This window comes from Crotalus tigris, unplaced genomic scaffold (assembly GCF_016545835.1).
Source record: "Crotalus tigris isolate CLP2741 ecotype Arizona unplaced genomic scaffold, ASM1654583v1 scf7180000020719.984301794:720406, whole genome shotgun sequence".
Taxonomy (NCBI): domain Eukaryota; kingdom Metazoa; phylum Chordata; class Lepidosauria; order Squamata; family Viperidae; genus Crotalus; species Crotalus tigris.
The window spans coordinates 565,001-587,798 of NW_024098147.1; the positions used below are offsets into that span (position 1 = coordinate 565,001).

General features: G+C 48.5%; 2 protein-coding genes across 9 annotated transcripts in view; one reads left to right on the forward strand and one right to left on the reverse strand.

The window, feature by feature from the left end:
* Positions 1-15,643, forward strand: part of CDK5RAP1 (CDK5 regulatory subunit associated protein 1) — a 21,779-nt gene extending 6,136 nt beyond the window's left edge. For all 3 annotated transcript variants that reach the window (XM_039368201.1, XM_039368203.1, XM_039368202.1), the window contains exons 5-14: positions 2,566-2,666; positions 4,230-4,440; positions 6,377-6,497; positions 7,320-7,550; positions 7,637-7,734; positions 8,774-8,829; positions 9,934-10,064; positions 11,696-11,845; positions 13,382-13,522; positions 14,840-15,643. In XM_039368201.1, coding sequence (XP_039224135.1) covers positions 2,566-2,666; positions 4,230-4,440; positions 6,377-6,497; positions 7,320-7,550; positions 7,637-7,734; positions 8,774-8,829; positions 9,934-10,064; positions 11,696-11,845; positions 13,382-13,522; positions 14,840-14,995 — 1,396 coding nt within the window. In that variant the 3' untranslated portion in view covers positions 14,996-15,643. The remainder of the gene's footprint in view (positions 1-2,565; positions 2,667-4,229; positions 4,441-6,376; positions 6,498-7,319; positions 7,551-7,636; positions 7,735-8,773; positions 8,830-9,933; positions 10,065-11,695; positions 11,846-13,381; positions 13,523-14,839) is intronic.
* A 3,929-nt stretch (positions 15,644-19,572) lies between these two features.
* Positions 19,573-22,798, reverse strand: part of LOC120319389 (BPI fold-containing family B member 4-like) — a 31,554-nt gene continuing 28,328 nt past the window's right edge. For 5 of the 6 annotated variants that reach the window (XM_039368210.1, XM_039368208.1, XM_039368209.1 and 2 more), the window contains 3 exons: positions 22,077-22,119; positions 19,969-20,028; positions 19,573-19,812 (listed from right to left, as the gene is read on the reverse strand). In XM_039368210.1, coding sequence (XP_039224144.1) covers positions 19,994-20,028; positions 22,077-22,119 — 78 coding nt within the window. In that variant the 3' untranslated portion in view covers positions 19,573-19,812; positions 19,969-19,993. Of the gene's footprint in view, positions 19,813-19,935; positions 20,029-22,076; positions 22,120-22,798 lie in introns of all 6 variants that reach the window. The other variant, XR_005559748.1, reaches the window with a different exon arrangement.

The following is a 22,798-nucleotide window of genomic DNA, read 5'->3' on the forward strand; positions in this document are numbered from 1 at the left end:
GGGACTGGGAGAGGTTAATATCAAGAGAGGAATATTTCAAGCAGATTCTGTCATGGTTCTGACAGATGAAGCTCTTCAAAAGAACTTTGAGGCATTGTTTACCTTAAAGAATCTTTTATTCGAGTAGCACTATATCGGCACTACATAATCGAAGCCAAAAACTGAATTCCCTTCCCCTGGGAACATAGTATCAAAGCACAATTCCCTCCTCCAATTAACAGTCGTATATCAGCTCTGGGCTCAATAACCTGGATTCTCTCACTAAGTTTAGTGTTGTTATGTCTAACTGGGCTCTCATTCACATCCCGCCCCTCCCAGCATCATCTAACTCTAAAGTAAAGGGGAAAAGATGGCTACATTTCCATCTGTTGTCAATGCAAAAACCGATGTTAGCAGCATTGACAGATTCACTATCACCACTACTATTTGTCACTGCACTGTTTCCTCTGTCAACCATACTGAATAACTCAGGATATGGCTATCAAACATCAAAAACATCTGCCAGACTATCCCACCTCCTTTACATGGATGATCTGAAGCTGTATGAAAAAACTTCATCTGAAATAGAATCGCTGCTCAACACTGTCCATATATACAGCCAAGATATTGTAATGGAGTTTGGCTTGGACAAATGTGCCATACTTACCATCAAACAAGGAAAAATAGTGAAAACTGAAGGAATCAAGATGCCCCACAAAAATAACATTAAGAGTCTGGATGAGGAAGATTGCTACAAATACTTGGGTATCCTTCAAGCCGACAACATCAAGCACGCTGAAGTCAAGAAAAAGATTAGAGGTAAATACATCAAGAGAGTGAAGAAACTCTTAAAAGTCCAAACTCAATGGAGGAAATACCATAAAGGCAATCAACACCTGGGCAATTCCAGTCATTAGGTACACAGCTGGAATAGTGGCCTGGACTCAAGCAGAACTAAAAGCAATGGATAGGAAGAGCAGAAAAATAATGACAATGAATCAATCAATCCTTCATCCTTCGCAGAGATGTTGACAGACTCTTACTTAACAAGGCAAATAGGTGGGTGTGAAACATTGCAAGTACATCAGATGGTTGAGGAAAGAAACAAAAACGGCTTTGGAAGAATATTTGAAGGACAACGAAGAAGATGTGCTGAAGTTAACAACCGTGGCTAAAACCATCATGAAATTGGGCACAATTCAGCTAACTGCCACTGCATAGCAATAGAAATTCTGGCCCCAGTTTTGTTGTAAGGCAAGGGTCTTCAAACTTGGCCACTTTAAGACTTGTGGACTTCAATTCCCAATTCCCCGCTTCTGGAGAAAGGTTGTTCCACTTGTAATTGTTCCCACTGTCAGGAAGTTTCGCCTTAGTTCTAGGTTGCTTCTCTCCTTGATGAGTTTCCATCCGTTGCTTCTTGTCCTGCCTTCAGCCGTTTTAGAGAACAGCTTGACTCCCTCTTCTTTGGGGCAGCCCCTGAGAGACTGGAAGGCTGCTATCATGCCCCCCCCCTCGTCCTTCTCTTTGTTAAACTGGACATCCCCAATTCCAGCAACTGTCCTTATATGTTTTCGCCTCCAGTCCCCTGATCATCTTTGTTGCTCTTCTCTGTACTCTTTCCAGAGTCTCAACATCTTTCTTATATCATAGTGACCAAAACTAGATGCCATGTTCCAAGTGTGGCCTTACCAAGGCCTTGTAAAGTGGTGTTAACACTTCACGTGATCTTGATTCTGTCCCTCTGTTAAAGAAACACAGGCTTGGAATCCTGGCTTGATCCTGGTAAGCCGGATTCTAAATGTTCTGACGGATCCTACGGAAACTCTTCCCCTCTGAGGGTGCACAATTCCTGGTTTTTTTTCAATTGAGTTGGTCCGAAGGCTACAAAAACAGGCGCTTTGGAGAATAGCTTGACCCCTCTTCTTTGGGGCAGCCCCTGAGATCCTGGAAGACTGCCATCATGTCCCCCCTCGTCCTTCTCTTCATTAAATTAGACGTACTCAGTTCCTGCACCCACAACTTCTGGAGGCAGGTTGTTCCACTGATTAATTGTTCTAACTGTCAGGAAGTTTCTCCTTAATTCCAGGTTGCTTCTCTCCTTGATTAGTTTCCATCCGTTGCTTCTTGTCCTACCTTCAGGCGCTTTGGAGAATAGCTTGACTCCCTATTCTTTGGGGCAGCCCCTGAGATACTGAAACACAGCTATCCTGTCCCCCCTCGTCCTTCTCTTCATTAAACTAGACCTACCCAATTCCAGCAACTGTTCCTTATATGTTTTAGCCTCCGGTCCCCTCATCATCTTTGTTGCTCTTCTCTGCACTGTTCCTAGAATCTCGACATCTTTTTTACATCGTGGTGAATTCTGGGAGCTGAAGTCCACAAGCCTTAAAATTCCAAGGTTGGACACACCTGGCATATAGTCTCCTGCCTGAGCATGGGGTTGGACTAGAAGACCTCCAAGATCCCTTCCAACTCTGTTATTCTGTTCTGGATTCCCGGAAGGGGCAGGGAAGGACTCAGGACCCCTCTCCAAGTTGAGCAGAGTTTCTAGGTGAAAAGGTTCATCCACGGTTGATTGTTTCACAGGGAGAAAGCCGAGCAGACGGTCTGGAATCGCCTGGCTGTGTTCAAAACCCTCAAGGCCAAACGGCAACGCTCCAGGGGATCCCTGCGGATTGGGATCTTAGGTAATGTAAGCACTCAGAGCAAAGGGTCTTGCAGGAAGGGAGACCACCTGGGGCTGGACTGGCAGTATCTGATGAACCTAGGGCTGGGATGAAAGGCTAGGCCAGGTTTTTCAAAAGCTGGAGCTTCCCAGAGTTTAGTCAACCCAATATCCCAGTTTAGTGGTGGAAGCACCAGGCTAGGAACCAGGAGACTGTGAGTTCTAGTCCCGCCTTAGGCACGAAAGCTGGCTGGGTGATTTTGGGCCAATCCCCAGGAGGTGGTGAGTTCTAGTCCTGCCTTAGGCACGAAAGCCAATTGGGTGACATGGGTCCATCATCAGGAGACTGGGAGTTCTAGTCCCACCTTAGACCTGAACACCAAATGGATGACTTTGGGCCAATCACCAAGAGATAATTAGTTCTAGTCCTACTTTAGGCTTGAAAGCCGATTGGGTGACTTGGAGCCAATCACCAGGAGACTGTGAGTTCTAGTCCCACCTTAGACATCAAAGCCAAGTGGGTGACTTGGGCTCATCATCAGGAGACTGGGAGTTCTAGTCCCACTTTAGGCACGAAAGCCGATTGGGTAGATGTGGGCCCATCACCAGGAGACTGGGAGTTTTAGTTCCACCTTAAGGACGAAAGCTGATTGGGTGACTTGGGCCCATCATCAGGAGACTGAGAGTTCTAGTCCCACCTTAGGCACGAAAGCTAATTGGGTGACTTGGGCCCATCATCAGGAGACTGGGAGTTCTAGTTCTGCCTTAGGGACGAAAGCCAATTGGGTGATGTGGGTCCATCATCAGGCTGGGAGTTCTAGTCCCACCTTAGACACGAAAGCCGATTGGGTAGATGTGGGCCCATCACCAGGAGACTGGGAGTTCTAGTCTCACCTTAGGCACGAAAGCCGATTGGGTGACTTGAGCCCATCATCAGGAGACTGGGAGTTCTAGTCCTGCCTTAGGCATGAAAGTCAATTGGGTGACTGGCGCCCATCATCAGGAGACTGGGAGTTCTAGTTCTGCCTTAGGCATCAAAGCCGATTGGGTGACGCGGGCCCATCACCAGGAGACTGGGAGTTCTAGTCCTGCCAGTCACTCCCTCAGCCCAGACCACCTCACTGGGTTGTTGTGGGCAAAATACAAGGGGAAAGGTGGATTAGGTACGTTCGCCCCCCTTGAGTCTTTTATAATAAACTTGGGATAGAAATCTGAATAATCCAGCTTCGTTTCCTAGGTAAGCGCGCACACATGCAAAGGCGTAAGAAATGGAGGGATAGAAGTCTAGCTGATAATAATAAAAAATAAAATAAGTCAATACTTGTGGGAAAAAGCGCCGCAATGTTTTGAATGCCCCCCCCCACTCCCCTCATAAATAGGAAATCTAGCTGTGAGTTATTTCTCATCTGTGGGAGCATTAAAAAGCCATTCCCCTCTCCCTTGCTAGACCAAAAGGATTCCTGTCTCTTCTGCAGCTTTGATTTTGAATCTGTCAATCTGGTTCGAAGCAAGGTGAAATCTCCAGATCAAGAGTCTGTGCGTTTATTTCCTCCTCTTCGCCTCACGCTTCTGCCTCTTCTCGCAGGCTGCATGGCCGAGAGGCTGAAGGAGAAAATTTTGGACGAGGAGAAGCTGGTCGATATTGTGGCCGGACCGGACGCTTACCGGGACCTGCCCCGGCTCTTGGCGGTGGCTGAATCCGGCCAGCAGGCGGCCAACGTCCTCCTCTCTTTGGACGAGACCTACGCAGACATTTTGCCCGTCCACCTCGGCCCTGGCGCAACCACGGCCTTCGTGTAAGGGGAAACCCCGGTTTGTTTGCTGCTTTGATCCAACCTGGGAGCCTGGAAGGTGGAAAACGCCCAAGATGGATTGATTCATTTATAGAGAGAGAGTTTGTGTTTCTTAACCACCCATCGGCCTTAGGAAGGGGCTCCGGGCAGTGAAGATTGATTCGTAATTCATATTTCTAAACTGCGCATCTTCCTTGGAGAGGCAGATCGACATAAAGACAGACAGCTAGAGAGGTGCTAACTAGATAGGTTATAACTAGATAGCTAGCTATGATAGACACAGATGGATTAGGGAATAGAATAGAATAGAATAGAATAGAATAGAATAGAATAGAATAGAATAGAATAGAATAGAATTAGAGCAGAATAGAATAGAATTAGAGCAGAATAGAAATAGAATAGAACAGAACAGAATAGAATAAGATTTAGAATAGAATAGAACAACAATGGAATAGAATAGAATAGAAAATATGGAATGGAATGGAATAATAGAATAGAATAGAATAACAATGGAATAGAATAGAACAGAACAGAATAAAATTTAGAATAGAATAGAATAACAATGAAATAGAATAGAATAGAATAACAATAGAATGGAATAGAATAGAATAACAATGGAATGGAATAGAATAGAATAACAATAGAATAGAATAGAATAAAATAGAAAATATGGAATGGAATGGAATAATAGAATAGAATAACAATGGAATGGAATAGAATAGAATAACAATAGAATAGAATAGAAAATATGGAATGGAATGGAATTATAGAATAGAATAACAATGAAATGGAATAGAATAGAATAGAATAACAATAGAATGGAATAGAAAATATGGAATGGAATGGAATAATAGAACAGAATGGAATGGAATAGAATTAGAATTAGAAATAGAACAGAATAGAATTAGAATAGAATAGAATAGAATAGAATAGAATAGAATTGAGATGATAGCTAGATGATAACCAAATAGTTGGCCAGCTAGAAAATGATTGATCTCTAGATAGATTGATGTAGATAGAAGGAGATGAGAGGGGGAGGGAGAGAGAACAAAAGAGAAATGAGAAGGAAGTATTACTGGAATAAAAAAATGCCTCAATAGCTCCATCTGTGCTCCTGATGATTTCTGGTGCTGATCTCCTTTTTAAAAAATTTTTGCAGTTCGGCATCTTGTCTCTGGAGACACTCAGTCATCCAGATCACGGTTGTCACAAAGGTGATTCCCCCCGCCCCCCAAAAGACAACTGGACTTCCTTGATTTTTTTCCCTTGAAGCCGTTTCGCTTCTCATCCAAGAAGCTTCTTCAATTCTGACTTGAAAGGTGTGGGATGGAAAGATTTATATTCCTTAGCAGTCTTCTGGTTATTAGTACTCCTGCTGAGAGTCATTGAGGCCACTTGGGGGTTCGTCTGTGCCCTCGGGGTCCCCTGAACGGTGCAAATGGGTATGGACTATTGCCCCCATGGGTGTGGACTATTGCACTGCTCAAGGGGCCCCAGATAAACCTCCCAAGTGGCCTCAAATGACTCTTAGAGAGAGAATGCTAACGCCCAGCTGTCTACAAGGAGTATAAGTCCTCCTATCCACCATTCAGCTAGAACTGAAGAAGCTTTTTGGATGAGAAGGGAAACGTCTTCAAAAAAAAAAGAAAGTCCAGATGTCCTTTCCGGGGGGGGGAGCACCTTTCGGACAGTTCTGCATCTTCTTACCCCCTTCCAAAGTATCCCATGTGCTCAGCGTTGTGTGAGCAGGCCCCGATCTTGACAAGCGCAGGGCGTTAAGATGGAATTTCAGGATGTCCATCTGTTGTTCATGAGTGAAGAGGATGGCCAGAAGGTGACAAGTCTTGTCTTGGGAAGGGAAGCCAGATCCCAACCTGACTCCCAGTCTCCCACCAGTTGTCTCCCTAACATTCTCGGGGAATGGCTTTCCCCCTCCCAGGTCCATCATGCGCGGCTGTGACAACATGTGCAGCTACTGCATTGTCCCCTTCACGCGGGGGCGCGAGCGCAGCCGGCCCTTGGCGTCCATTCTCCAGGAAGTGCAGATGCTGTCGGACCAGGTAGGTGGCCTGTGACTTGGAGCCTTTGACTGAGCCTGCAGAGTCAGCCAAGAACTCTGCCCGAGGCGGAGATAGATCCTGTGCTCTTCCCAGCCCCTTTGGGGAAGGGGGGACTCCAGAATAGAATCACAGAAGAGTTGGAAGGGACCTTGGAGGTCTTCTAGTCCAACCCCATGCTCGAGCAGGAGAGCCTAGACCAGGGGTGTCCAACCTTGGAACTTTTAAGAGTTTCTTTTAATAAAATATATTTTATTGATTTTTAACATACATCTCCTCCTCCCCTCCTCTCCCCTCCTCATCTCTCCACCTCCTCTCCTCCTCCTCCACCTCCTCTCCTTGTCCTCTCCCCTCCTTTTTCTTTCCTCTCCTCTCCACCTCCTCCTCTCCTCTCCTTCTCTCCTCTCCTCTCCTCTTCTCCTTTCTTCGTCCTCCCCTCCTTTTCCTTTCCTCTCCACCTCCTCTCCTCTCCTCCTCTCCTTGTCCTCTCTCCCCTCCTTCTCCTTTCCTCTCCTCTCTCCCCTCCTTTCCTCTCCTCCTCTTCCTGCTTTCCTTTCCTCTCCTCCCTGCTTTTCTCTCCTCTCCTCCTCTCCTCTCCTCGTCCTCCTCCTCCTCTCCCCTCCTTCTCCTTTCCTCTCCTCTCCACTCCCCTCCTTTCCTCTCCTCTCCTCTTCCTGCTTTCCTCTTCTCCCTCCTCTTCTCCTCCTCTCCCCTCCTTATCCTCCTTTCCTCTCCTCTCCTCTCCTCTTTCTGCTTTCATCTCCTCCTCTCCTCCTCCTGCTTTCCTCCCCTCCCCTCCTCCTCTTCCTCCTCCTCTCCTTGTAGGGTGTGAAGGAAGTGACCCTTTTGGGCCAGAACGTCAACAGTTACCGGGACACCTCCGAGGTCCAGTTCCTCTCCCTGGCGTCACCTGAGCTCAGAGCAGGATTCCGGACCGTCTACAAAGCCAAAAAGGGCGGGTTGCGTTTTGCAGAGCTGCTGGACCGAGTGGCCGCCGTGGACCCAGAGATGAGGGTCCGCTTCACTTCTCCGCATCCCAAAGACTTCCCGGATGAGGTGGGTCTTTCCCCCCCCCCCGCTGAGCTCTTCCCGTCCTAAAGCCAGCAGCAGCGTCCCAATAACACCCTCTTTGCATTTTGCAGGTCTTCGAGGTCATGCGGGAAAGGCACAATATCTGCAAACAGGTGCACCTTCCCGCCCAAAGTGGCAGCTCCCGTATCCTGGAGGCCATGAAGAGGGGGTAAGATGTGTGCTTGTGTGTCTGTGAGTATCTACAGCGATTGTTACGCACCTTGAAAAAGGTTTAGCCAGGTGGCCTCCCCCTTCAGCAGCCCATTCGGCTAAACCAGGAGTAGGCAACCTGGGCTCTTTTATGACTGGTGGACTCAACTCCCAGAATTCCTGAGCCAGCCATGCTGAGGGGAAAGGGAGAAGTTTCCAAGCTGAGCCAGGCTGGCTCAGGAATTCTGGGAGTTGAAGTCTACCAGTCATGAGGGGGCCATAGTTCCCCCATGCTGGCTCAGGAATTCTGGGAGTTGAAGTCCACCAGTCATGAGGGGGCCATAGTTCCCCCACGCTGGCTCAGGAATTCTGGGAGTTGAAGTCCACCAGTCATGAGGGGGCCATAGTTCCCCCACGCTGGCTCAGGAATTCTGGGAGTTGAAGTCCACCAGTCATGAGGGGGCCATAGTTCCCCAATGCTGGCTCAGGAATTCTGGGAGTTGAAGTCCACCAGTCATGAGGGGGCCATAGTTCCCCAATGCTGGCTCAGGAATTCTGGGAGTCGAAGTCCACGAGTCATAAGGGGCCATAGTTCCCCCATGCTGGCTCAGGAATTCTGGGAGTTGAAGCCCACGAGTCATGAGGGGGCCAAAGTTCCCCCATGCTGACCCAGGAATTCTGGGAGTTGAAGTCCATGAGTCATAAAAGACCCAAGGTTGCCCGCCCCTGGGCTAAAACATTGGGGGAGTTCGCTTAGATCAGGGGTGTCAAATTGCTGGTCCACAGGGCCACCCCAGCTCCGGCAATGGGGAAAAAGTCACGATGCGTCACCACACATCACGTGACGTTGACACCCCTGGCTTAGATTCTGATTTGCAACACAAAGCAGAACACGTATCCCATTCCAGCACACAAACCTGTGTGTCTGGAGAGGATTTGAGGCTGCAGAGTGTTGAGTCTGGCAAGATTTTGCCTACAGGTATAGAAGTCAGCTTGGAAGCATCCTCAGGTGTTCCTTGTTGGTTTGGGGCCTGACGTCCACCTTCTTATCCTTCCAGGTACACGCGGGAATCATACCTGGAGCTTGTACACCAACTCCGCGATTATTTATCAGGTGGGTCCCTCAGTTACGTTCTACGTTGACCGCCAGACTCAAATGACCTATTTATGGACTTTGAAGATAACATACAGGCGATGGGGAGAGGGAAGCCACGTGGCAATTCTGTGACATCATTGCCTTAATTGCATGATTACATGTCACCCGTCTGCTCTCATGTTGAATGTCATGGGGTGGCCTCTATCCCTGGGCTTATTTTAAAATTAGGAGCTGTAAAGATGGGGGTATTCCACATTGGAGATGGTGAGTGAACTAGGACAGGGGTGGGGAACCTTGGCTCATTTATGACTGGTGGACTTCAACTCCCAGAATTCCTCAGCCAGCCATGCTGAGGGGAAAGGGAGAGGTTTCCAAGCTGAGCCAGGCTGGCTCAGGAATTCTGGGAGTTGAAGCCCACGAGTCATGAGGGGGCCAAAGTTCCCCCATGCTGGCTCAGGAATTCTGGGAGTTGAAGTCCACCAGTCATGAGGGGGCCATAGTTCCCCCATGCTAGCCCAGGAATTCTGGGAGTTGAAGTCCACCAGTCATAAAAGAGCCAAGGTTGCCTACCCCTGATCTATACCATTGTTTAGAGATTTCCTTTCAGTTTTTCAGGAATCTGGCTTAAAGGGGATGGCTACATATGATTTATTGATTTAGATCGTCCTTTTTTCAAAGTGGCAACTTTCAAGATGGGTGGACTTCAACTCCCAGAATCCCCCAGCCGGTTTTGCCCAGTGTATTGATTCATTGGCAGCGGTCGTTTAAGTGAACACTGCAGCTGTCAAGCGAAAACTACAGTAAACGAGTTATTAAGTGAACAGCGTGGACGTTAAAAAAAATCCGTATTATCCAATGTGGGTTTTTTTTTCCAGAAATGGTGGAAATCGGCAAAAAACCCTCAAAATTATTGAAAAGTACAACCAGCTGACCTTGGGATGCTGCAAATAGCCATTAATATGAGTCGGTTGGGAAGTTCCCAAAATATGTGATTGTTTGGGGAGGGGAGGAGATGCGGCTGAGTGATCTTGGAAATTGGGTCATAGGTACCTTTGGGGGGCTTGTCGTAGCTTCGAACGGTCGCTAAACGAGGACTCTCTGTAAATGACCTTCCTGTGGCAGGCGCAACACTCACCAGTGACTTCATCACCGGCTTTTGCGGAGAGACGGAGGCCGATCACCTGCAGACGCTGTCGCTCCTTCATGAGGTCGGCTACAACTTCGCCTATATCTTTGCCTACAGCCAGCGGCAGGTGAGGCCAGGGCGTGACTGGGTGGCACCTGGGGGGTTGGGGGGGTGGCTGATTCACATCTGTGGTAGATGTGCCCCATGTTGCGGCTGTTGGCTGAATTGTTCTTTATTTGCATCCAGCCTTTATGATTTTTGACAAATATTTCAAGGCGGGGAATATATCCCACACTCCTTCCTCCTGTTTTGCCCAGAACAACGACCCTGTGAGGTGGGTTGGGCTGAGAGAGAGGGATAGCTGGCTTTCACGCCTGAGATGGGACTACAACTCCCAATCTTTTGGTGATTGGCCCAAAGTCACCCAGATGGCTTTCATGCCTACAACGAGACTAGAACTCACCGTCTCCTGGTGATTGGCCCAAATCTCCCAGCTGGCTTTCATGCGTAAGGCGGGACTAGAACTCACCATCTCCTGGTGATTGGCCCAAATCTCTCAGCTGGCTTTCATGCATAAGGCGGGACTAGAACTCACCATCTCCTGGTGATTGGCCCAAAGTCAGCTAGCTTTACTACCTAAGATGGGACTAGAACTCATCGACTTCTGTTGATTGGCCCAAAGTCACCCAATGGCTTTCATGGCTAAGGTGGGACTAGAACTCTCCGTCTCCTGGTGATTGGCCCAAAGTCAGCTAGTTTTACTGCCTAAGGCGGGACTAGAACTCTCGGTCTCCTGGTGATTGGCCCAAAGTCACCCAGTGGCTTTCATGCCTAAGGCGGGACTAGAACTCACCGTCTCCTGGTGATTGGCCCAAAGTCAACCAGCTTTACTGCCTAAGACAGGACTAGAACTCCCTGAGTCCTGTTGATTGGCCCAAAGTCACCCAGTGGCTTTCGTGGCTAAGGTGGGACTAGAACTCACCGTCTCCTGGTGATTGGCCCAAAGAATCTTCAGACCACAAAAATCCAGGGTTGTAACAGGAGGGATCTTGAGGGGCAGGTGGGAGATCCAGTAGGGGGGCCATCAGCCCAGGCCGAGAATGGAGCACGGGAAAACACGTCAGCCAAGCCCCACCCAAGTTGACATGAAGATCAAGTCAGGGAGCGGACGTTCATTTGGGTTTACGGGATTCTGTTCCCGAATTATTCCAGTAAAACACAGGCTGTCCTCAACTTACAACAGTGACTGTTCAGAGTTATAATAGTGCCGGAAAGTGACCCGTGACCGTTTTTCACACGCCTGTTGCTGCATCCCTGTGGTCACGTGATCAAAATTCAGACGCTGGGCAGCCGACTCGTATTTATGACGGTCGCAACGTCCCGGGATGGTGTGATCCTCTTTTGGGACCCTCTGACAGACAAACTCAACGGGGAAGGCATGTTCACTTAACAATCATGTAACGAACTCAACATCTCCTGTGTTTCACTTAAGAGCCGTGTCAAGAACAGTCATAAAGCGGGTCAAAATTCACAAGAAATGTCTCAGAGCCAGAGAAATTTTGGGGCATGGATCTACGTGGCGTCAGTTTCTTAGTCTGGCCTACCCTACAGGGCTGTCCAGTGCAGGGGCCATCCTGGGCTGGTTGTTATTGGTATGGTCAGCTGCTAGGTCAGCCCCTGGCTGGACGCTCGTGGCCTGGCCCTGCATCTGGCTTCCACAAGTCCTGACTGCCCTCCCTCTGTCGCTCTGCTCCCCAGAAAACCCGGGCTTTTCACCGCCTGCTGGACGACGTCCCCCCCGAAGTGAAGAAGCGTCGGCTGGAGGAGCTCAACGTGGCCTTCCGGGAGGGGGCTTCCCGCCTCCACGCGGCTGCCGTGGGTCAGACCCAGGTGGTCCTGGTGGAAGGGGTGAGCAGGCTCTGGTCGGTCCAGGCAGGCTGGATCCTGGGATCCTGGGGTGTCGGGCAGGCGAGAGGGCAACGCTCGGAGTCCCTGGGGAGAGGGACACGAGTGGACGGCAGGGAAACGGGAGGGAGGGAGGGAGGGGGGAGGAGAAAGAGAGAGAGAGGTGATGGAGGTGGATGGATGAGTGGAAAGGGAGGGAGGAAGGGAGGGAAGGAAGGAAGGAAAGAAGGAAAGATATGGATAGATGGATAGCAATAAGATATAATAAAACAATAGGATAAGGATAAGAATAAGGATAGGGTTCGAGGGGCACTTTGAGGTCCTCTAGTCTAATCTGATGCCCAAGGCAGGAAATATCATCCTGATAAATGCTTGACTAATGTTTTCTATAGATAGATAGATAGATAGATAGATAGATAGATAGATAGATAGATAGATAGATAGATAGATAGATAGATAGATATGGATGGAGAGAGAGAGAGATGGGGACGGAGATGGATGGATGATAGATATGGATCGATGGGTAGATAGATAGATAGATAGATAGATAGATAGATAGATAGATAGATAGATAGATAGATAGATATGGATGGATAGATAGATACTGTAGATAGATAGATATAGATAGATAGATGATAGATATGGATGGATGGATATGGATGGATAGATAGATAGAGATAGATAGATATGGATGGATGGATGGATAGATGATAGATATGGATGGATGGATAGAGAGAGAGAGAGATAGGGACCGATATGGATGGATGGATGGATGATATGGATGGATGGGTAGATAGATAGATAGATAGATAGATAGATAGATAGATAGATAGATAGATAGATAGATAGATGATAGATAGATAGATAGATAAGTGATATGTAGCATGATAGTGTGATAGATGATAGTTGATAGATAGAGTGATAGTGACAAATAGATGATAGATACAGCGTGATAGATAACATGATACAGTGATAGTGTGATGGATAATAGTTGATAGATAATGTGATATAGATTCGACAGACAGATAGATGATAGATATAGAGTGATAGATAGCATGATAGAATGATAGTGTGAGAGTAGATGGAGTGATAGTGATAAATAGATGATACATATAGAGTGATAATGTGATAGATGATAGAGTGATATAGCCAGCTAGCTAGATGATGGTGATAGTGTGATAGATAGATAGTCAATAAATAGAGTGATAGTGATAGACTGATAGAATGATAGAGTGAGAGGGATAGAGAGTGAAGGAGACGGCCAGACAGACAGATCTCCAGGTAGGACTCAGCCACACAAGCCTTCCAGTTGCACAATCTGACTTGGACTTTGCCGGGGAGATTTGGCATTGCCCAGTTTCGGATTTATTCTTCCGAAAACCGTGCCCAGCTCCAACTTGTCCGTTGCCTTCCACCTGTCCCAAGTGGCGCCCCGGGAGCGACGGGACGGTATGCGCTGAGTGCCCCAGAGCAGCTGGCTGGCGGTGGCCACCCAGCCTCCTGACCTCCCTTCCCCCCACTCCCCCTTGGCCTTTCTAGCCCAGCAAGCGCTCCCCGCTGGAGCTGTGGGGCAGGAACGACGGCGGAGCCAAAGTCATCTTCCCGGATGTGGAGATGAGCGACGGGACTGCGGCGGCATCGGCCGTCCGAGCGCAGCCGGGAGATTACGTCCTGGTGGAGGTAAGCCCCGTGGTGAACGCTTCTCCCGAATGGCCCTTCAAGGATTTTTGGAAGTTTTATCTGCCTTCTGGACTTTTCTTGCGTGTAGAGCAGAGCGCCCCAACTTTTCCGGGTTGGTGGCCCGGAGAGAAAGGGAGGAGCAGGGGAAAGGACGCGCATGTGTGCAGCATGCGTATGTACGCAAAACGGGCCTGCGCAGGGCGGGCTGCACACACTCATAATGGCACTGGTGCCCGCACGCATGCACAAACAGGCCACTAGCACCCACTGCTAGTGCCTGCGTGACACTGGTGGTGGCGCTAGTGCAGGGCTAGGCAACCTTGGCTCTTTTATGACTGGTGGACTTCAACTCCCAGACTCCCTGAGCCAGCATGGGGGAACTATGGCCCCCTCATGACTGGTGGACTTCAACTCCCAGCGTTCCTGAGCCAGCCACGCTGAGGGGAAAGAGAGAGGTTTCCATGCTGAGCCATGCTGGCTCAGGAATTCTGGGAGTTGAAGTCCCCGAGTCATGAGGGGTCCATAGTTCCCCCATGCTGGCTCAGGAATTCTGGGAGTTGAAGTCCATGAGTCATAAAAGAGCCAAGGGTGCCCGCTCCTGTGCTAGTGCCTCCACACATGTGCAAACAGGGCCACTAGCACCAGTGTGGTTACACTAGTGCGAGTAGGGAGGGTGCGTGCACACATGTGCGCATTCGCTACCTATTCCTGTGGCCTGGGACCCAATAGACCACGGACCGGTAGCAGGCTGCGGCCCACAGATTGGGGACCCCTGTTGTAGAGTAAAGGTGCAATTTCCACATCCTGAATCGAATCCTGAAAAGTCCTCTTATGGACCTTTCATGTCTAAGGCAGGACTAAAACTCACCATCTCCTGGTGATTGGCCCAAACTCACCCAGCTGGCTTTTGTGCCTAAGACAGAACTAGTACTCAACATCTGCCGGTGACTGGCCCAAAGTCACCCAGTGGCTTTCATGCCTAAGACGGGACTAGAACTCACCGTCTCCTGGTGACTGGCCCAAAGTCACCCAGTTTGACTTTCACGGCTAAGGCGGGACTAGAACTCACCGTCTCCTGGTGATTGGCCCAAAGTCACCCAGCTGTCTTTCCTGCCTAAGGCGGGACTAGAACTCCCCATCTCCTGCTGATTGGCCCAAAGTCACCCGCTGTCTTTCATGCCTAAGGCGGGACTAGAACTCCCCGTCTCCTGGTGATTGGCCCAAGGTCACCCAGCTGTCTTTTATGCCTAAGACAGGACTAGAACTCCCCGTCTCCTGGTGATTGACCGCTTCCACCGTCCTTCTCCCCCGTCCCAGATCTCCTCGGCCTCCTCCCTGACCCTGAAGGGCGCCCCCCTCTGCCGAACCACGCTCCGAGGCAGCTCCTCATCCCCGGCCTCAGCAGAGGCAGCCCATGGTGCCGGGGGAGGATTCTCCGCAGCCCCAAGACCCCGAGGAGCAGCCCAGGATTGAACGGCGACCAGCGAGCACCTAGGATCCCAGCTGCTGCACCCGGCCCGGGGCGTCGCTCGGCCGGAGCCCGTTCCCCCAACCACTGCCAGCCAACATGGCATTTTCTGCAGCCGCGGCCCGACGGAAGGCGGAAGACGAGCTACCTGGCTAGACAAACAGCCTGGAAAAGCAGGAGGCCGTGCTGCGTCCATCCGAGGATGCCTTCACAAGTGCAGCGTCTTCCTGCAATTGTCTCTTTCTTCCAACCTGCTGGCAAGGATGGTGCATGAAGGGGAGCTTCCCGCTTCGTCCGAGACGTGCGTCCGTTGTCTTGAGGGCCAACGGACTCAGCCGCTGGGCCCGAGAAGGCTCGCCAGCAGCCCTCCGCTCTCCCTTTGCCGGGTTTGTGAGGTTGTGTATCGTGTGAAGAATCTTTAGGAAGTGTGGACGGGGGCTCTCATCTTGGAGCTGGTTCCCTCCAGCCGGGTGGGGCAGCCCGCCTTTCGGCTCCTTAGAGACGATGGGGTTTGTGGTTGCAGTGGGAAGCCCCGGAATAAATATAATTAATCTTTGCAAAGAGTAGGTTTTAAGGATTTCCGTGTTTGATTTGGTGCCATTTAACCCAGGGGTCCCCAAGCTTGGCCCCTTTAAGGCTGGTGGACTTCAACTCCCAGAATTCCTCAGCCAGTTTTGCTGGCTGAGGAATTCTGGGAGTTGAAGTCCACCAGCCTTAAAGGGGCCAAGCTTGGGGACCCCTGATTTAACGCAGCTTTGCTGGCTGAGGAATTCTGGGAGTTGAAGTCCACCAGCCTTAAAGGGGCCAACCTTGGGGACCCCTGATTTAACGCAACACCTCCTGTCTGCTGGGGGCCGGAAGAATCAACATTGGTAGTCCTCGGACATACGACCGTAACGGAGCCTGGAATTGTTACATAATTCATAAATCATTTTGGTTGTAAGTTAAGACATCATATAACCAGATTGGACTTTTTTTTGTCTGTGTGTGTCAGTCATTAAGCAAACACGGCCGTCTTTTAAGAAATAAGTTTCGCCCAATGTGGGTGCTTTTTAAAATTGGAAATGAGAAAGAAACCCAGCAAAATATAGATAGATAGATAGATAGATAGAGATATAAAGATAGATAGATAGATAGATAGATAGATAGATAGATAGATAGATAGATAGATAGATAGATAAGATAGAAAGAGAGAGATAAATAGATATAGATAAATATAGATAGATATAGACATAGATATAGAGAGATAGATAGATATAGATAGATATAGAGATAGATAGAGATAGAGATAGATATATAGATATATATATATATATATATATATATATATATAGAGAGAGAGAGAGAGAGAGAGAGAGAGAGAGAGAGAGAGAGAGAGATATAGAGATAGATATATATAGAGAGATAGAGATAGATAGATAGATAGATAGATAGATAGATAGATAGATAGATAGATAGATAGATAGATAGATATAGAGAGAGAGATCATCAAAAAGGGTGACCTGGGTGTGCTGCAAAGCACCATTGGAGGTGAGGGTGTGGTCATGTGGAGATGCAGTTATCACAACTTCGAAATCGGATCGTGAGTTGCTCCGGGGGTGTGTGTGTTCCGTTGTCGCCTTGAACCGTCACTAGGCTGCCAGTCGTAAGTCAAGGACTAACTTTAGGGGTTTTTTGGGGAGGACAGCAAGAAGGAAAGCACCCAGATCTTTAGCTTAACATTCTGAATTGGTTCATTTTACTGGCCCAGTGAGATTTTAGAGAGAGCAGCCTTCCCCCCACCCCACCCCACCCCCAGACTGTGGGCTCCATGATGCTTTCTGAGCATTTCTGATCGTTTCCCTACAGATCTTTCATTGCCGAACGAGGGGACATCGCCAGCGGTAGTAAGGTTTGTGGAGAAGAGGAAGAGGACAGTGGGGTCCTTGGTGCTCTCCGACTTTGGTTGGTTCTTGCACACATTTTGTGACCCAACTAGGGAACGTCATCAGTGCTAGAAGGGAGGGGGGTTTGTGGAGAGGAGGAGGAGGAAGACAGTTACGAGTGTGGATTCCTTGGTGCTCTCTGAGCTTGATGCTTCCCTTGTAGACGTTTCATGACCCAACTAGGGAACATCATCAGTGCTAGAAGGGAGTGGGGTGTGGAGAGGAGGAGGAAAGGGGGCAACTGTGGGGCCCTTGGTGCTCTCTGACTGGGTGGTTTTCTTGCAGACATTTCATAACCCAACTAGGTAACATCATCAGTGCTAGAAGGGAGATGGAGGAGGACTGGGGGGTCCTTGGTGCTCCCTGAGCTGGGTGGTTTTATTGGAGATGTTTCATGACCCATCTAGGGACCATTATCAGTGCTAAAAGAGAGAGGGGTTGCAGACTTGAGTAGGGAGAGGAAGAGGAGGACTGTGGGGGGTCCTTTGTGCTCTCTGAGTTTGGCTGCTTCCTTGCAGACATTTCACTACCAAACTAGGTAACATCACCAGTGCTAGAAGGCTGGCCCCTTGTCCCCTGATTTTTCTCCGTGGCATGTGTCCCTCCTGCTGGAGAATTGCCAGCCCTTTCTGAAAATGAGACATGTTTTTCCTCCTGGGGAGGGATGGGGGCTTGTGGATGGAATCCTCTCCTTTGGCTAATCCTCCTCGCTTCTCAGAGTCCTCGTGGACAATCCCTTAAATAGGAGCCAGCCGTGTGATACAGCTGCCAAAAAAGCCAACACAGTGCTAGGCTGCATTAACAGAGGAATGGAATCAAGATCATGTGAAGTATTAATACCACTTTACAAGGCCTTGGTAAGGCCACACTTGGAATACGGCAGCCAGTTTTGGTCACCACGATGTAAAAAAGATGCTGAGACTCTGGAAAGAGTGCAGAGAAGAGCAACAAAGATGATGAGGGGACTGGAGGCTAAAACAGATAAGGAACGGTTGCTGGAATTGGGTAGGTCTAGTTTAATGAAGAGAAGGACAAGGGGGGACAGGATAGCAGTCTTCCAGTATCTCAGGGGCTGCCCCAAAGAAGAGGGAGTCAAGCTATTCTCCAAAGCGCCTGAAGACAGGACCAGAAGCAACGGATGGAAACTAACCAAAGAGAGAAGCAACCTGGAACTAAGTGGAAACTTCCTGACAGTGAGAACAATTAACCAGTGGAACCACCTGCCTCCAGAAGCGGTGAATGCTCCAACACTGGAAGTTTTTAAAAAGAAACTGGACAGCCATTTGTCCAAAATGATATAGGGTTTCCTGCCTGAGCAGGGGCTTGGACTAGATGACCTCCAAGGTCCCTTCCAACTTTATCATTATTATTATTATGCCAGAGGCGACACTCAGAGCCCTCTCTGTTGGCACACACACCACCACCGCCAGCAGCAGGTGCATCAGGCCACCACCGCTGCCCGGAACAGGAGCTCCACCCAGCACAAAGGAGGCGAAGCGGCCGACTAACAAGCTGGAGTAGAGGTGGTAGAGCAGAGGTCACCAACCATTGTTGATTGCTGGACTGGAAGAAAGGGAGGGGGGAGCATTTTACATACGTGCATGCCTGCATGGGGCCGCGAGCACGCATGTGCTGCAAATGGGGTGGGGCTAGTGCCTATGTGATACTAGCCTTGCCCCGTTCTTGCATGGTGCAGCGCCTTGTATCTGCACCCCACGGCATGGGCATTTTTGCGCCTTGCAGCACAGTGGCCCATTTTTGCGCCCCCGTTTTTTGTGTGCCAGAGGCACCTCCCTGCCCCCTCCCCAAGGGCACCACAATGCTGATGCGGCCCTGGCACTTTGCGATAAATAAGTGGGTTTTGGGTTGCGGTTTGGGCACTCGGTCTCTAAAAGGTTTGCCACCACTGACCTATACTATCCCTGTACGTTTGGTTTTTCTTGCCTAAATGTAGAACCTTCCTTTTTTCATCCTTGAATTTCATTTTGTTAGATGTGGGAATTCGAGGGGTGGATCGTCTTTGGAGATGAGATGGATGGTTCTAGCCCAGTGGTTCTCAACCTTTCTAATGCCGCGACCTCATAATACAGTTCCCCATGTTGTGGTGACCCCCAACCACTTATACATCACCGGGTACCAGGGGCGTGGCCAAAGAAAAGGGGAAAAAATGGCGGACAGCCTTGTTTGGCGACCGCCGTGAAATGGTCGTTCGACCCCAAATGGGGTCCCGACCCACAGGTTGAGAACCACTGCTCTAGCCTGACTCCAAGGTCACTGCTCCCTGAGGATGACCTGTTATCTGCCCAGCACCTCAGCATCCTCAAAACAACCTTGCGGCAATGCATGAGCTGCCCGGTTGTCTGGAACGGGAAGAATTGCTTTTTGCTTTGCGTGGGGGACCATTAAGATTCCACCTGACTTTCCAGCAACCACTTTCAGTAAAATTAATTAATTTTAATTAATTTTAATTCTTTTGATTAACCCTACAGAGTTAGCGCTGTCCTGAGAGGACCAGTGGGGGCAGTTCCTTCCATCCACTAGGGCTTCCCCCCCCCTTAAATGCGGCAGATCTGCCGAGTAACACATGGAAACCTTGCGCCAAATTTTCTGTTCTCATTCGAAATTGGATTTTGCAAACCGATTGGGCCCCTCACTCATTTAAGCCATTCATTTAATTCTTTATTTTATTTCTATATTTATTTTGCCTTATTTATATGCATTTCGACGATCACTCCCAGGTCAGTTTTAGAAAGAGAACAAGTCACCGCTGAGACGGGAACGCGTTCCAGATGTTTGCAGCGCGAGGCTTCCACACACACAGGCCAGGTCCACCCGGGTCCTCTCAATGGCATCACTTGTACCATGCTCAGGAGCTCAGCGTCCCAGGTCAGTGACCCCTGTGGCAGAGAAAAGCAACGGTGGGGGGGAGAGATGAGAGAGATCCAGCGCACGGGACCCTCGTGTGGCACATGGGCTACAGGAAGAAGCGCAACTTTCAAGCACGAAGGAAGCATAGATACCGCAACAACTCAATTTTTGCGTCTTTTGTTTACCCCGCAGGTGCCTCGCTGGACCGTCTCAAGCAATCTTCGGGATGACCTTTGAATTGATATCTGCAGAGAAGGAAGACCGTTAGTTGTTCGTGCCCTGTTCGTCTCTCGGCTGGACTACTGCAGTGTGCTCTACCTGGGGCTGCCCTTGAAGGGCATTCCGAAGCTACAAAGGCAGAATGCAGGAACAGGGACAATTCTATCGCTCCACGGTTGTGGAAACTGCACTGGTTGCCGGTTTTCCTCCGGGTCCAATTCAAGGTGTTGGTCGTCACCTTGAAAGTCCTTCACGGCACGGGTCCGGGGGGGATTGGCCCACCCCATCCACAGCAGCAGGAGGGGCTGCTGAGGACCCCGTCTGTTCAAGGAATTCCAGTCGGGGGGGGGGGTCCCAGAGAGGACCCTTTTCTGGCATGGCTCCCACCCTCTGGAACATCTTATCCTCGAGTTGACATCTGCACCCACTTCCTTCACTTTACCTAGAATAACATCGAGTTGGAAGGGCTGGCTGAGGAATTCTGGGAGTTGAAGTCCACAAGTCTTAAAGTTGCCAAGTTTGAAGACCCCTGATAGGATCTTCTGCCATGAGCAGGGGGTTGGACTAGAAGACCTCCAGGGTCCCTTCCAACTCTGTTATTCTATTCCTATTCCTATTCCTGTTCTATTCTATTCTATTCCATTCCATTCCATTCCATTCTATAATTCTATTCTGTAATTCTATTCCTATTCCTATTCCTTATTCTATTCTATTCTATTCTATTCTATTCTATTCTATTCTATTCTATCCAGTGTTGGATGCTCCAACACTGGAAGTTTTTAAGAAGAGACTGGACAGCCATTTGTCTGAAATGGTATAGGGTTGGACTTAATGACCTCCAAGATCCCTTCCAACTTTATTATTATTATTATTATGGATCATCGCACAATCAGCCTGGATTTGGCATTTTGTCTACCTATTGTGTCCTTACCCAGGTGCTTATACTTCATATTGCAGTATTTGCATCTTTTAATGCTTGTGCTAGCGGTTTCTTTGGAACAAGCTTCAATGCAGGCAGCCTTATTCTGTTGTTTTTGTGCTGTTCTAGATGCTCAGTTATTCTTTGTTTCAATTCTTTTATTTCTTTAGTTAGAGGGTTTATTATTATTATTATGGATCATCGCACAGTCAGCCAGATGTTCAGACTGGATTTAGCATTTTGTCTACCTATTGAGTCCTTACCCAGGACCTGGGATAGGCAGATGTGGATGTTTGATGGTATTACAGATATCGTCGCAGGATGGAAGCAGTTCCTAGTAAGGCCGCCTTTTGCAATTGACTAATAGCGAATTTGTCAATGCCAATGGTGTTCAAGTGGTGCTCCAGCTGTTTTGGGATTGCACTCAAGACACCTATGACAATTGGTACTACCCTTGCTTGCTTTTGCCACAGTCTTTCTATTTCTATTTGTAGGTCTTTGTATTCTGTGATCTTCTCCAGTTCTTTCTCATTTATTCTGCTGTCTCCAGGCGCTGCCAAGTCCACTATCCAGACTTTTTTGTCTTTCTTATCGACAATTGTTAAGTCTGGGGTGTTATGTTGCAGGTGCTTGTCTGTTTGAATTCTGAAGTCCCAGAGCAGTTTAATTTTATCATTTTCTATGACTTTCTCTATTTTATGATTCCACCAGTTTTTGCTTACAGGCAAATGATATTTTTTGCAGATCTTCCAATGCACCATTGTTGCTACTTTGTCATGCCGCTGCTTGTAATCAGTTTGTGCAATCTTCTTGCAACAGCTTACCAAGTGGTCCACTGTTTCTTCAGCTTCTTTGCATAGGCGGCACTTACTGTCTGTTGCTGTCTTCTCAATTTTGACTTTGTATGCATTTGTCCTTAAGGCTTAGTCTTGTGCAGCCAGAATTAGTCCCTCGGTCTCTTTCTTCAATTTTTGTGCTCTTAGCCATTACTATTATTACTACTACTACTACTACTACTACTACTACTACTACTACTACTCTATCCTATCCTATTCCTATTCCTATTCCTATTCTTTTTGCTTGTTGGGATGATGGGAGTTGTAGTCCTTTGGGAGATCTGGTGGTGGAAAGAAGATGAGACAACCGAGAACTTACCGTTGAGAAGCCAGTTGAGGAAGAATCCCGGAAACGGTTTGTCCTAGAGATGCAGGAGACAGAAAGTCAGAGATTAATAATTGGCATTAATTGACCCCTGGCAAATATCTTTTCTGTATGTCTTGTTGATAGCCCTCGATTTAGGATCGACTTAAACCCAACCCCATAATTTCCATTGCAAAGCAAGGTGCTTGTTAAGTAAAAGTTGCTTTTTATGATTTTGGCCATTGTTAAGCGAATCATCAGTTGTTAAGCGAATCAACTGTGGCCATTAAGTGAATCACTTGGTCATTTTATTCCCCAATGGCAGGGGTTGGACTAAATGACCTCATGATATATTTGGGGAGCCTCTGAATGGTTGCTGGAATTGGGTACGTCCAGTTTAACGAAGAGAAGGACGAGGGGGGACAGGATAGCAGCCTTCCAGTATCTCAGGGGTTGCCCCAAAGAAGAGGGAGTCAAGCTATTTTCCAAAGCCCCTGAAGGCAGGACGAGAAGCAACGGATGGAAACTCATCAAGGAGAGAAGCAACCTAGAACTAAGGAGAAACTTCCTGATGGTGAGAACAATTAACCAGTGGAACTCCTTGCCTCCAGAAGTTCTGAATGCTCCAACACTGGAAGTTTTTAAGAAGACTGGACAGCCATTTGTCCGAAATGGTATAAGGTTTTCTTCCTGAGCAGGGGGTTGGATTAGATGACCTCCAAGGTCCCTTCCAATTT